The sequence below is a fragment of the Varanus komodoensis genome, unplaced genomic scaffold (assembly GCF_004798865.1).
Source record: "Varanus komodoensis strain SLA01 unplaced genomic scaffold, ASM479886v1 scaffold1, whole genome shotgun sequence".
Classification (NCBI taxonomy): domain Eukaryota; kingdom Metazoa; phylum Chordata; class Lepidosauria; order Squamata; family Varanidae; genus Varanus; species Varanus komodoensis.
In genome coordinates this window covers 2,594,989-2,610,558 of record NW_025335268.1, presented here as the reverse complement: position 1 = coordinate 2,610,558, position 15,570 = coordinate 2,594,989, and the positions used below count along the sequence as shown (strand labels likewise).

The window sequence follows — 15,570 nt, the reverse complement described above, 5'->3', positions numbered from 1 at the left end:
GCACTGTGGCGTGGAAAGCTGTGAGTGATTCTAAAGAATGCAGTAAAAATAGGAAATCGCAGAAGATCTTTAAGATGGCCGGTGGCAAAGCAAGCCTAAAAAGGGATGGAAAAAATAACCAAGAGGCCTTTTTCCTTCCTTCCTTCCTTCCTTCCTTCCTTCCTTCCTTCCTTCCTTCCTTTATAATAATATTCAAATGTTCTAAGTTAAGGGATTCCTCACTATAGCAGTTTCTTGATACAACCTCATGTGAAGTCTGGCCCATGCTGTGACTGTAAGATATGGAGTACTTTCCCATGCAGATTGCCCTGTTTTCTGTTACTGGTCTCTGAGTGAGCATTCCGCGTGACAAGCTGCTTCATATATTATGGGTGCATCTTGAACTGACCATGACACGAAGGGTGCTTCAATCATGGTTTCTATGACAATGATAACACAGAGACCAGGCCTTAGCTTGCTGTGGTCCATAAGAGACTGCCGTGTCTTGAAAGGGATAGATGTCCTCATTAGGAAGGGTCAGCTCATTTCATCCATGCAAATGGATATTACTCATGCAAGTGCATGTCCCTTGCTCTGAACTTGACAACTCACAACTGAATGTGTGAACTGACTATCATATTCCGCCTGTGATATTTGATCTATAACAGCATAGTAAAACTTGCAAGTTGCTTGATGAGCACTATGGAAAATCTGATCATTGACTGTTTCTGCCTCATGTTTTGTGTCATGTTCAAAATTATGATATTTTGGCTTGCAAGCTTATTTTTGCTGGAGGGAGGACTTCCATGCAGAAAGTCTGATGTTTTGATCTGCATTCACGTCTACACTTACCAGAGAGTAGGCTCCATTGAACACAGTGGAACTTAGTAACTAAGCATGGGTAGGATTGTAACACTGATGGTTACTTAATGTTTATGATTTTAACAAAGTAGTTCTAATCAAGTGCGATACATCTGGAAGACTTTTTAGATATATACATTTTTTCATCTTCCCTTTCTGAAATAATATAGGACATCTCTATTATAGATAAACACAGTCTGTTATGATTAATGGTCGGTTGCCAGAAAGCAGAAGTTCTCTGAAGACTGCAAACAGTGCGCACTTCTTTAATTGGCTGAATAGAGACTAGGTGGGGCACATTTTTCTGCCTCACTGTGATGTGCTCCCCGATCCCTGAAAAGCAGGACATTCTGAACAGCCTTTCCAGGATTGGTTGTTTTTGGAAGAAAGAACAGCCAGGACCCAGGACCCAGCAATGGCCATGTTGGAACAAGGCCCCATACTTTCCATTCTGGAGCATAACAAAGGGCTGAATCAGAATACACCTTCTGGTTTTGTCTTCCAGGGAGAAATTCCTAAGTAGACCTTTTAATGAGGGTTAGGGGCTTATCTATGAGTGGAAGTTTCTGAATATTTCATTTTCTCCTTCTCTGTTTGGTAGATATTCAGTTTAGAAGTAAATAGAAATTAAAAATAATCAAGAAATCAAGAAGTAAGCAAGCATGGCATTATCCCGAGGGCAAGTTTCCCTGCTTTTCCCTTCAATCTCTCTATTTCTTTCAGCCATCTCACGCCCTCTGAAATGCCATTGGCACATAAAAGGACTTTTGATTATAGCCCATCATGTTTATTCAAAGTCAATTGTCACATAGCTCTGAACAGCTATTTTAATAGCATGATAGATGTTCATTATCTCAAGTGAATGTCTTAATATTTGTGAGTACATTGTGATGCACAGGGTGACAACCTGTGGCGTGATTAAAGTATGTGGGTCAAAGGAAACTGCTTGTGGCATAAGATAATTAGTAGCATTATGTAATATGAATACGTGCTGCAGTTATGATTCTTTAATTTTTCATAATAGATTCTGTCTACACGAAAAGCTTCCATTACTTATTATTTTCTGCCTGGCAAAGGAAGGGGAAATTAATATGAAGAAGTTGATTCATTTGATACAGCTGGGTAAAACCCAATAAATTAGCTTGCTCTGTGTTAAGTGTGCTAAGAGGGAATCACAAGGACATAAGTATGAGTGTATAGGAAATAAGAGCACATTGTTAATCATATGTACCTTTGTCAAGAATGTGGACTCCTGAAAATAATTCTAATATGCAACACAGAGGAAATATAATTGTGCCTACCTAGTTGTCAAGAAATGTTTACTCATACTTAAAGGAACGCTTGCTCCCATATATGCCCTCCCACCCTTTGAGGTCAGCAGCAGATGCCCTTCTCCAGGAACCATCTGTGAATGACATCAGGAGGGTGAATACCCGGAGGAGGGCTTTCTCTGCGGTGGCGCCCCATCTATGGAATGCACTCCCCAGAGAGGTCCGCCTGGCGCAGTTGTTATTTGTTTTTCGGCACCAGGCTAAGACCTTTTTATTTAAAACTTATTTTAATTGTTTATTTATTTATTTAACTAGGTTTTTTTTAATTTTTAGCTGATAATGCACAGAGGTTTTATTGAGGTTTTATGGCACTGGGGTTTTATTGTATTGGGGTTTTATTGAATGGTTTATTGATGTTGTGAGCCGCCCCGAGGCTTATTGCGATGGGGCAACATAGAAATGTTTTAAATAAATGAATAAATAACCATGTGCACTAGGAAAGGGTTGGGTGAACTTGCCACTGATGCTTCTCCCTTTTGAAGTATTGGGGAGCCTTTGCCTTTGAGAAATATTGGCAAAACAAATTGAGCTAATCTTTATGGAACTGCTTGCCCCTACCCCTCTGCCTTGCCTTCTCTGGTGGGCACCACCTGCCAGCTTTCTGCACTTTCCAGGTTTATAAACCATACAATGATAGGGTGGAAAGATGCTGCATTTAGTTCCCCTGACAAAACACATGTCTTTGGGAGAAAACTGCTATTGAGATGTGAATAACTGAATGAGCAAAAAGTGATGTTGACACAAGGAACAGTTGTGTCAAGTTCAACCTGTGGTAGAGCCTTCATTTATACTCTTCCATAAAGGACTTGCACGATTTGTCAGTGATAAAGGACTAGCATAGCAGATGGATCTTCCTGTGATTTTCTTTTGTGGACTCTTCATTGACAATATAAAGCCTGGGGCCAGTCTGCAGTGACTGCTGTTATCCCTGCTTGAGGAAGAATCAGATGAATAACTAGATGGTCCCAAGATTTTATTTGAATGCAGTTCCTGCTTGATATTGTGCTATTAAACCTTCTTAAAGGGATAAGCTATGACGAGAGAGGGAAGACCTGAAGAGCAAATGCACTTGATCTTTCCTGAGTTCCAGGACCGGAAATGAAGTGACGTTTGAATGGGACCTTCATGTATAGCTCTTACAGCACATTTTCAGCTGTGCTTTAAATCAAACCCTAGGTTTCAAAGGTGCATAATGCCAGTCTCTGTGGTATTCTTCTCCCACAGATCATAGTTCTGGCTTTTCATTTCTTGCCAGCCTGATTTATTTGCATGTCATGAATGTATTAAAAAGCTAGAGGTAAATATCTCCTTTTGATTTCTAACCAGGTATTAAAGTGAGTTTTAGAACTACAGAACTTGATGGCCTAATACTTTTCTCCATCTCACCTGGGAATCAAGAGGAATATATTGTACTACAGATGCGAAATGGACGGCTGTACTTTCTCTTTGATCCACAGGTACAGTAAAGTAGTGAAAAACAGTGTTGTTGCCAATCTCAGAGGTATTTTATATCTTTGATAATATGTTAAGATAATTTTTGTTCTTGCTCTGCTTATTAGCAAAGAGGTTAATGGATTCCTCTAAAGTGTATGTAGTGGAATTTATTGGGGACAAGAGTTGAAACACTTATAGTTCCTTTGGCATTGTGGTACTGAGAGGTTATGAAAACTGACTGAAAATGTCAGAATTTTAATGGTTTATCCTCCATGAAATACTGACATGAATGATGTATAATTTAACATCTCTGCAAATGCAAACAGAAGTTCAGTAATGCTGCTTCAAGTCATACAAAGCTGAGGGAATTCTTTTCAGAAGTAATTAAAATATTTTATGAATTTAAATATTATTTATTCTGCAAAGCAATAGCATTTCTTAATAAATGTGTATTCCATTTTGGCAAAAGAGATAGCTGGAACCAAAATAGACTGAAGCTGGGAAAGGGGTAACATTATAAAGAAACTGCTCCCCTTCCCTGTCTTCTTTAATTATAGATACTCAAAATATACCAATAGATCACAAACATGCCACAAAATTATGTACTCCAGTGAGTGTTATAACACACCATAATATTGTAAGAAGATGAGTAACAGCAGTGTAAGCATACAAAAATCATATTTAGCCTTCAATCACCAATTGTATTTTTAAAGTGCTTTGAAAAGTATTCAGGTTAATCCAAATACACCTGTGGATTTGCCAAATGAAACTTCAAATGATGAATATACAGATAAAGTATGTATTATTGGAGTAATATGGTTCCTTGAAGTAATATGCGTAGTGTAGCTCACCATCTGGGGTTCACCATGGTTTGCTATCTCAGCTGACTTCATGCATCACAATAACCCATGTTCCAGCAACACCCCACATTTCAATGGGAAACCAAAATCAACCCTGGAGTGGGAGTTTGGGTGTTGTTGGAACCCAGAGATGGAAAGTAAGGATATGAAGAGTATATGCACATGCATGGAAAGAACATCCTTAGAACAACCTCTGAGAAAATTCAGAAGCAAAGCAATACTAGGTAACTGTAACAAGACATCGCAGACTTAAGAGTTCAAAGAAGCCATCCCCAAAAAAGACCCCTCTGCCCTGCAACGCGGCTACCATCAAACTTCTGGAGGTGTACCAAAGCAGCACACCACTCACCCACAGGGTAGCATGAAGCCAAAGTTGACCATGCGGAGATTAAAAAATCCACAGGGATTATGTTGCTCCTAGCACCTCTCCTGAATATATTCATGGGTATGTGGTGTGGGAGATGGATATCGTTTTGTTTATCTGAATATCATGAGGAAGGGAGGCAGTTGAGGAAGCCAAAATAAGAGGGTGTGCAAAGCTCCTTAGGAAGTGGCCTGTGGTCATTGGCTGTAAAGTGTAGTGTACCTCACCAGAGTATTATGCTCAGTGTACCATCATCTTGCTGGACTCGCTTCCCTTAGATCAGTAACAGCTCCCTCTTTGTGGTCCATGGGCAGCATATGTCCCCTCCAGGCTCAGTCCTAATACTCCCATTTTCCGTTGTCACCATGGCCAGCAGCAGAACTGAACTGAACCAAACTGAGCCACACCTTGCTAATTCACTGCCAAATCATTCCGGAGTTTCAAAGAGGTGATTTTAGCTCATGTTCAATTCAAACGTAAGCCTTTAAACCCTCCATACAATCTGCTGCTGTATTTTGGAAATGAATTTCTATGATAGGGGCCTTGGAGCATGACCTTGGAGGCAGGGAGGAGAGCAGACAGGCGCCTGCTGCTGCAAGCATCCTGGTGATGCCATGGCCTCCTCTCCTTGTACCCTAAATTGGCTGATCAAGTGCTTTGCAGGGTCTGAGATGTAAGAAGCCAGCCTTTGCCTCTGTACTTTACCCACTCGCCATATGTTTCCTATAAACTAATGAATTTAGAAGTTTATGGCTAATTTTCCTGGATTGTACTATAAATGTGCTTTATTTTTCTCCTCAACTTCAGAAAATATCATGGGGTACTTGGTTAATTGAATACTAGTAAAAGAAGCATGTTAAATTAGACAATTCTCTAGGGCATCTACATACAAATGACACAACAAAAACTAACCAAATTAGCAGAGGAAATTTCCCAGAAAACCCACACCTCTGTGAGCTGCCCAAAGTTGGTGGGTAGAGCTACCTGGCTGCCTATGAGATCATGAAGTTCATTCATTTTACTGAAATTGGTTTCCCACCAAGGATGGTACTTTGCCCTTTTCTGCATATGCCTTCTGAAGAACTGCAGACAAAAAGGAGAGATAGCAGCATTGGAGAGAAATTAAATGGCAATTAAATGGCAACCTTACTGCTTTCTTCAAAAATAAATAATTCAGGGAAATTTCCATGCCTGATCTGAGTTTCCTGGACCATTAAATGTGAACCTCAATTAAAAGCATTAAGATGATATAATGTAGGAACTCAGTCTACATTTCACAGAGACTTTATGTCAAATCATGATTTGGTACTGTGTGAACAAACACTAGCACTATGTGAACAAACTCAGGCTCACAGAATCCACCCTTCCCCCTCTTATCCTTTTATCTCCCTTTTTGATTTGCCACAAACTAATCCTGGTTTCCAGCCCAGTTTGCAAGTAGAAGCAAGCCATAGTTTGCTTGTGCAGAGGTGTGGGCAAACCATGGCTTGCTACCATCTAGGAAAGGAGCAAAAGAATCATAGCACACAAAGGAAAATGAGAACAGAAGTCCACAACTCTTTAGAGGTTGACTCACATATTGCCAAACTATAGTTTGCTATCATGGCTGAATGAGCCCAGCTCAAAATCAATAGTGAAGTTGCTCTGACCTGTGGCTTGTGGGCAGGGGCAAGTGTCCCCTCTAATGGAGAGTGCAAGCGGCCTGCTCTGTTGACAAAAGACAAGAATGGTGAACTAATCAGCGGAGCTCTTCAGGCTGCTTTAACAAGGATCAGCTACCTTCCCTCTGTGGGATTCCTTCCTGCAGTGAAGTCTAAAACTGCCCCTGCACCCAGCAGGATTGTTAGAGTGTGGAATTAGTAATAGGAAGTTTGCCTTAATTCTTCAAATGGGAGAAAAGTAAAAGAGCATGTTTTTAGGCTATTTTTCTCCCTATTGACTGAAGTCTAAAATTGTATATTTTATATACATTAAATGTAGAGCTCAAAGTATACTCAAATTTTTGAAAGCAAAAACAAATTCAGAAGCATTTGTCAAAGAATACTGTTCCTGATTGCATTTATATTTATGGATGTGAGCAAGGCGTGTTCCTGGGATTTGCAAACAGAAACTAAATTCCCTAATATCCCTAGTTCATGGTGGCCTACAGTGGCTGAGCATGCACTTTTGCCATGTTGATCAGAAATGATATCTGGGAATCCCATTCCCTGACACATAGCTTATGCCACAGGAATCAGAGATGAGGGGGTGGAATGTAGCAGCCTCTTCTTCAGTTGGAGCTTTGGACCAGTACTCTGAAGATCCAGGTTCTCTTCTCTATTCACCCATGAAGCTCACTGGACCAGTTACTGACTCTTAGCCTAACCAAATATTTCCCAAATATTTCCTAAGTAGTACAAGAAGAGCTTGAAATTAAAACAAATGCATAAATCTGGGAATAAGTGAAAGTGATGGCTTTATTCATTTCTAATTCAGATATAGGAAAATGAACATAATTCAGATATAGGAAAATGAGCTGACTCCGAAAATGGAGCTTTGCCCTTTTAAAATGGCAGTAGCTGTGTCAATCAGGCCAGGGTCATCACATTCTTTTAAAAACATTCCAGATACATTCTGGAAAGTATAGGTCACTGAGCTAGGCTTGGATATCAGATGAAATAGATTGCTTAAGTGTAGCGACCATTTTTCCTTTGTGCAATTTACTAAGAAATGCAGGAGCTTTCATAGCAGCATAACGACTCCTTTACAGGAGCAGAATGTTAATCTAGTTTTGAACCAGTATACCAATGGTGAAATGACCAGCCACATAATTGGGAAGCATATAAACAAGAGCTATCCCTGGTGCTGAACCTTAGCATATGGCATAGGTTACTGACATTAATAGACCTGTCCTGCATGATGGCTTTTGTTGTTGTGTGCTGTCAAATCTTCTCTGCCCTATGGCAACACTGCAAATGAATGTTCTCCAAGATGGCCTGTCCTCAACAGGTCTGCTCAGCTTTTGTAAACTGAAGACAGGGGCTTGCCTTATGGAGCTGATCCATCTTGTATTTGGTCTTCCCCTTCTACTTCTACACAAGAACACAAGAAAAGCCATGCTGGTCTTTCTAGTTGAGCATTCCATACATATGGCAGCAACCAGCTGCCCACAGGATCTCCCAGACAGGATGGCTGCAAGATCTCCCGCTGCCCAAGTTCCTCATCAACTGGTGAATGCAAGCAGGCTAGCTCTACTGAAGGAGGTAGCACCTAGCCAGGAATGCTAGTAGCCACAGATAGGCTCTTACTCCATGAACCTGTTCAATCCTTTCTTAAAGCCATCAAGATTTGTGGCCATCATCAAATCCTGTGTCTTTGATTTCCATAATTTAACTAAACATTGTGTGAACAAGTACTTTCTTCTGTCTGTCCTAAACCTTTCCTCAGTCAGCTTCATAGAATGACCCTACATTTATGAAAGTTACAGAGAGTGAGAAAAAATGTCCATTTTATCCATTCCATTTATAATTTTAAACACCTGTATCATGTCTCACCTTATTCTCCTTTTTTTCCCCAAGATGAACATTCCCAGTTTTTGCAGCTGCTCATCTTAAGGGAGATGTTCCAGTCTCTTGATCATTTTCATTGCCTTTTTCTGTATATTTTGTTTTTATCCAGGTGAGCCAACCTGAACAGAAAACTCTAAATGATGTTGCCCCAACAATTTGTACAAGGATAGTAAGATTTTGGCAGTTCTGTTTTCTACTCCATTCCTACCTATGACTTGTTATAGCACTATTGTCTTCTCCAGGGAGTTTTGCCTTTTCTTAATGTGCCCATGATAGAATAACTGCAGTTTCATCATTTTTGCTTCCAGGGCAAGTTCTTGAATGAACTTGCATGTCCCTCGTTCCATCAAGTTCAGGGTATTTGCCAAGTTCTCATCCAGCACCATCTTTTGAACACATCAGTTTCTTCCTGTCAGCTTTCTTCACTGCCCAGCATTCATACACATGCATGGTGACTGGAAATACAGTACAGTATTTTCTTCTTCAGTTTTCTTTAGTGCACTATTTATGGGGCTGATGAAATAACCAGTGTGAATGGTAGGGCTGAAACCAGCATCTGGGACTGGTTCAGTCAACTGTAATCAACAAAGTGAAAATAACAACAGCAACTCATTTCAGTGGAAATACTTGGTGGGATATATCTAGTAGAAGAACTTCCCTATTTGTCTGCAAAACTATTTGTTGATTACCCAGTACTTGAAGTTTTCATCTCCCACTAGTATACACTTAGAGTTCTGCAAGATAAAAACTACAAAAGGATCTGGATAAACATGGTTTATGATGAGAACAGAATCAGCCTATATCCAGGCCACATCAGTTGCACATGCATTCCATGTTAAGTCTATGCAGTCCTATTTCCATATCACTTCATGATTTCCACCCCCCCAAATAATGAAATTTTGCATCTGATTTATAAACATTTTTCCTAACATATGAATTCTGTATGCAAATTTTACTGATATACATGTGCCTGTTCAGAACATTCTCTAATATGCTCATTTTATATGCAAATTTCCACATTATGCATGTTTTGTACACAAATTCTTAGTTGAAAATTGTATTCTAACATTTGAAGAAGTACACACTCTGAAGGTTAATTATATTCCAGTCCCCTTCTGAGTCCAGGAAGTTCCAGCTATGACCATTTTCTTGAAAAAGGGGACCAAGTGAATTTTTCTTCCAACCCTAAATGTGGCTTTAACAATGCAAAACGGTTATGTATCTATCTTTGTGTTCTTGCCCAAATGTCAAAAACCTTGCTTAACCTAGAATACTGTAATGAGATTATTGTGGTTGAAATTTTTTACACCAAAGCAATTCCTATTAAAGCTGACAGCACTGTTACACAGTAAATGGTTTGTGGATGGTAGCCATTCAGCTTTTAACACGTTACAGAAGCATTCAGAGGAATGCATCTCAAATCCTCAGAGTGATTCCCTCCAAATTTACACTTTAGTTGGCATATGTGGTTATGAAGCTTAAAGTGTTGAAACTAGGTGACTACAAATACAATTTCTGATGAATAAAATAAAATGCTCCAGATTGTTGCCAAAACATATAAAGAATCACTTTTGTAGACACCTGATCTTTGGCATGCAGCATCGTTTGTAACAATTTTAACGCTAACTAAGTACACTTTGATGAGACAGCATTTAATAAAATGCTCATTAATTTCATCATTAGCAAGGGTATGCTAAGAAGTAAGCCAGTTTCTTATGTCACGCCCAATTAGCATCCCATGCTAGTAATCCCATTAGTATTGTTGAATTCACTAATGGAAAAACTAATGGGCATGCTACCAGGGCACATTAATTGGGCATGACACCAGTTCTGGTTTTAATTATTAAACTACGATAATGAAATGTGTGTTTGTAAAATATTAAAATGTTGAAATAGGGTAGAAGACAATAAAAAATAGTGTACAAAACAGAAAGCATGTTAATGCATAGAATAGAATGCATTAACATGGGATAAAGATCTTTTATCCATACCATATATACTTACTAGATGACATCAGATTTTAGAAACTGATGACTCTGATGAATGAACTGATAGATAATTACGCCTTTCAAAGAAAATAAAATAAACCTTATGGAAGTGCTTAGTATTCTCTTTCCAGTAATGCAGTGAACTTGATGAAAGAAGCACTAGAAGAAAAGGTCACCAAGGTTCTTTACTTAATTGATGTAAAGGTTTTTGTAGTAAAATGCCTGTTTAAGGAGAGAAACACATGGAAAATATAAACAAATGAATTACACTGGACTGATGCACAACTTTCCTTGCAATTCCAACATTTTAGACTAATTTCTTATAGTGATATTGCTTTAAGATATCTCAACTGTGGGAACAGGTTTGAGCAAACTTCAGATGCAGGTCTGATTAACATAGCATACAATATCTTAGAGTGCTTGAAAATATGCTTAATAACACAGCATGCTTTTGAGCTGCTTTTACTAATTCTATCATATTGTAATATTGTAACTATTGTTAGCAATTTGGATTTGCTTGTTCAGTTAGTGTTCCACAGCCTCTACATAATACAAATCTTATTCTGGATCTCTTCTTAGATAATGTATTTTATTGTACTTTTTCTTAAAGAACAAACTCTAAAACAGGAGTCCCCTGGAAACACTTTCTCCTCACTAGAACGAATGCCTGAAGTGGAGATGGTGATTTTCAGTTGTGCGCCTGCTTCTACTTTGCTTCCTTAAAATCTGAAATTCATAGAGTTCATTTGCCAGGTCGTTACACATTCAGTTCACTAAAATAATTACTCTCATGTAATAGTTTACATTTATGCATGTGTTTAGAGACATTTATTTTAATGCCAATAGAGAAAATTGTGATTAAAGAAAATTTTGGTTTTATCTGCAGTTCTTACATGCAAATTATAACAGAAATGCTTCCATTCAAGTGCAATCCTATGCCCTGTTCTGATGTATGAATGTTTCTTTAAGGACTGGACCGATTATTTTCCAATGACCATCCTTTGTTTATCCAAATACAGATCCTACATCCATTTTTGACAATGCACTCATCCTCAAGCTGCTAGGCATGGCAATATAAAGAGCTTTCCATAAATAATCTGCAGAGTATTTGAAAAAGGGTGCAATTAGTGTCAAAAAATGGTATTGATTTTTCTGTCTTTGGATGCAGAATGAGGCTTTGCTAATGTTTCTGTATCCCCCATCTTACATTCCTATATTCAAAGCTGCAGAAAGAACTTTGGGAGGAAGGAAAGAGAAGTTGAAATTTTGCTCTTACTTCTTCAGCTCTGCTGAGAAGTAGAGCTGCTATGCTAATCTGACAGGTTAAATTTCCAGTGTAAGTATGAATGGTACAAACAGTTACCTGAATCTTCCTTTTCTCCAATTCTATCTGATTTACCTTTTGCCAGAAATATCATCATCATCATTAATAATTATAATTATAATTACAACAATAATAATGGGTGGGCAAGATCCTATGCAAACTCAGTGGAGTGGGGAATAAACTGGATCTGAATAAATATATGCACATGAGAAGACCCACTGGAATATAACTGCAGATCTCTCCAACCCCATATCTCAATAGGATTCTTATTTTGATTCCATGCCTACAACTTCATAACTAATAACCATGCATGAGCTATTCTTTTCACTATAATGAGCAGCAGTTTGTGAAACTGTTGTCAGGAAGGTAGGAGGCAAGATGTCCAGGTATGTAGAGGGTGTTTGGAAAAACAGATTATTCCATGGACTTCCTATCTGAGTGCATGGGGAAGCAAAGCACTAAAAACTTATAGACATAAAGGGAAGCATACTCAGATGAGCATACTAAAGAACTAAAGCTACTCTCTACAAAACTGAGTCTAACATTCATTCTGTGAATGGAATGAAGTTCATGTGCACAGAGTGAGGATTTCTGTTCCCTCCACTTTGCCCAGTGGAGCCCCTGCAGTTCCCTAATCTGCTCCTAAGAACTGCAGACTCCTGGGAATAATATGGGACTAGGTGCAGAGGGATGCGGGGTTAGCAGGAATGTCTCCTTCCCCTTACCTGAATAAAAGAATTACTTTGGATCCAAGCCATTGCCTTTACATAGAGAACAACCTGATGCTTAAAAAAGGTCTTAAAGAATTGTGAAATTCATTCAACTTTGGGCTCATTTTCTTACTGCAAAAATAAAAATATTAAACACGCTAACCTGTTCAAAACTGAATAATGTCACTGCTGAGAATGTACAGATTTGCCACAACGGCTTACACAGATCTTCAGATCTGTTCTTTCCCTCTGGTTTCTTTTATAAAGCTGATGCACACACATGCATGCACACAGAGCACGCAAGTGCCACAGTGGAAGGGATACTTTGTTGAACAGAGCATTTCTGGTTTGTTGATACTTTCTCAATTTTCCATGGGCATTAATAGTGCCAAAAGAATATCCATCATCATCCTCAATCCTCCCCTGGCTTTCCATTGAAAAATTTTCAAGGGCCAGCTTGCATTTCTTGCAGGAGGAAAAAAAGTTGGGATATAAATGTAATATATACATAACTAATATGGTTCATATTTGACCTTTCAAACAATGCAAACTTTTTTAAAAAATCAAAACAAATTGAATAAATTCATAAACACCATAAACAAATAGAAGCACAGTCATAAAGAGAAATTAAAATTGAAAAGGCAATATTATTTTAAATGCTTGGGAGAACAGAGCAGTTTTTAATCAGGTGCCTAAAGGAAAACCGCATTAGTAACAGATGAATATGTCTGGAGATAGAAAGTAGGGAAGATAGTCATCTTAAGCAAATGAGGACATAATCCTATATATGTTTAGACCGAAAAAAGCCTAGCATTCCATAACTGTAGGGCCTTTTCTTTCAGTCTGAACATGCATAGGATTGTGTCCTTAGATACAAATAATCTAATATGGTTCAAAACCAACCACTCTTGAACTGTGACCAGAAGCCAAGAGGAAGGTCAGATAGATTTTGGAGCCCGGAGATGGATGGACAGGATTGACTCCTGGTTACTTAGTCCTGCTAGGTTGCTGCTTCATCTTCCACCCCATCAACACTTCTGATTAATCAAATGCACTTCTGAAAATGCACCTTACCTGTGCTGTATGAAGCACCTGGCTCTTGTGCCTTTGGTCTGTATTGGCATCTGATCTGACTATACTCACTGAAATATGTGGTATGCTCTGCCAGTTTTGTCGTGTGTGCATTTATGTGAGGGAGAGGAAGAATATAAGAATGCATCAGTACTTCCCACTAGGTCTTCATATGATAAAAAGGGTTTGCATATGGTACTTGTGTATTGGAAGCTGCTCTGGCTTACATTGAACACCTTTGGTCTGAGCTCAGCTGCCATGCATGCTGAGCCACTCACCTGTGTGCTGCTGTATCTGCTTAGTGACTTCAGGTTCTGCACTGACTCATTCAAGCAGGCTGCTGTCCCCTTGTGGTCAAGAAGGCCTGTAACCAGGCCTTGGTTTCAGCTGTACCTTGCTCAGTGATGAGGGCTTTGTCCTCTGGCATGTTTCTGTATCCTCTTTGTCTTGCTCCTTGCTTCGGCCTCCTGACATGTCCAGTGTTCCTGATAGCTGGCTTGTTTTTTAACCCTGCACCCTGGTTTGTCCTATGGTCCTGATCTGCTCTCCAGTTTTAAACACCGGCTTCATCTTACATTCCCTCATTTCTGACTACTGGCTTGCCTTTGACATGACCACAGACCAGCCCTGAGACTTCAGCCAACAACTTTAAGCCAGGCTTAATGATGAACCCAGAAACAGTGAGGCTATGGGAGGATGGCACTGTCTCTGTGGGTCACGGGGCGAACTGGCAATCATTTCTGCTTTTTCTGGAACCGTTTGAAGTCAACTCAGTAGCACTAATGCTTTTAAATGAAGCTGTGTACAATGAGGTTGTGTGGACTGAAAATTTATCACTTGTATGCAGAGTTGAAAAGTTTAATTGTAAATGGCTCTACTGTGCTGCAGCATCAAAAGGAATCTTTATGGCTGCAGGATATTCTAATTTCTTTTTGAACTGAAGTTACCCATGTATTTGAAGGCTGATATAACAATGACTCAGTGACTTAACCAGTTACATTTTTATTAATCATTTAAATATCTTTTAAAAGGGATCTGCTGTTTCACTAACTCCAGATAATGATGGTGGGAGACAATATAATGATAACAGTTGGCACCATATAATTGCTGTAAGAAATCAAGCTTTGGGAACAATCATTGTAGATGGGCAGTTCACAGGTAATGCTATCATTACTATCAGTTACAGGATTATTATTAATTTGCTCAAGAGTGGCTGTGGCATATTTTTTTCAAAATAGGTTCTACGTCCCCCCCCCCCCCCGCACTGTTACTGATCACTGTCATACTATTTTTTCCTCCCAAAATCATTTTTGGGCATGTTCTCATTGGAAGGTCGCAATAATAATACGCAGACTGAACTTGTATCAATATAGAAGATGGAAATGCACAGAAAAGTTTATTCATAGACATTTGTTTATTTTGAATTCAGATCTCCTGGTCACTCTGAATGCTTTCCAACCAAGGGCAAGCACAGTGTGTGATCCTGGTTCCTTTGTGTTGACAGTTGATAGCTAGGATGTTTCTAAATGTGGTCCGTGAATAATTGGGCTCATTTTGAATTAAATTCAATGCCCTAGAAGCTCAGACTAAGGATGTGAAGATCATGCTGCACCTGCCAGACTACTTTCCTGGGTTCAACTCTGGCCAGGAAGTGTGCCAAGCTGAGATCTAGTGGCTTCTTTCCTCAAAGTATGTAATACTTTGTGCAAAGTATGCCAAGAAGACAAAGCCCACAAGTCATGTTTGTAGAAGCAGCACTCCACTTGCATGATTGGCATGTAGGCAGCATGTGTGCAAGCCAGATGCAGCCTTCCTGCCAGATGTCCACATGAATGCTTGGCACAAGACAGTTTTAGGCAGAGAAAAAGCAGCCCAGAAAACTGGGAGGTTGAGCTAAGGAAATCTGATGGATTTGCACCACCACATATCACAAGCTCAGACCTTCAAGATTCTCTTGAGATCACAGCAACTCGGTTTTAGTCAATGCAGAACTGCAAAAAAGTGGGTATTTCATGTCTGGTATGATGTCAGGTGACTGATTCTCTGTGAGCATACATACACAGGTGTGCTTATACTGGATGTATTCTTCCCATTTCTAGT

The 15,570-nt window shown here is 39.2% G+C and overlaps 1 protein-coding gene across 1 annotated transcript in view; it reads left to right on the top strand.

The window, feature by feature from the left end:
* USH2A (usherin) overlaps positions 1-15,570 on the top strand; it is a 579,889-nt gene that overhangs the window by 164,415 nt on the left and 399,904 nt on the right. Inside the window, exons 21-22 of the mRNA XM_044449731.1 lie at positions 3,498-3,628; positions 14,502-14,628. Of these exons, the coding sequence (XP_044305666.1) occupies positions 3,498-3,628; positions 14,502-14,628 (258 nt within the window). The remainder of the gene's footprint in view (positions 1-3,497; positions 3,629-14,501; positions 14,629-15,570) is intronic.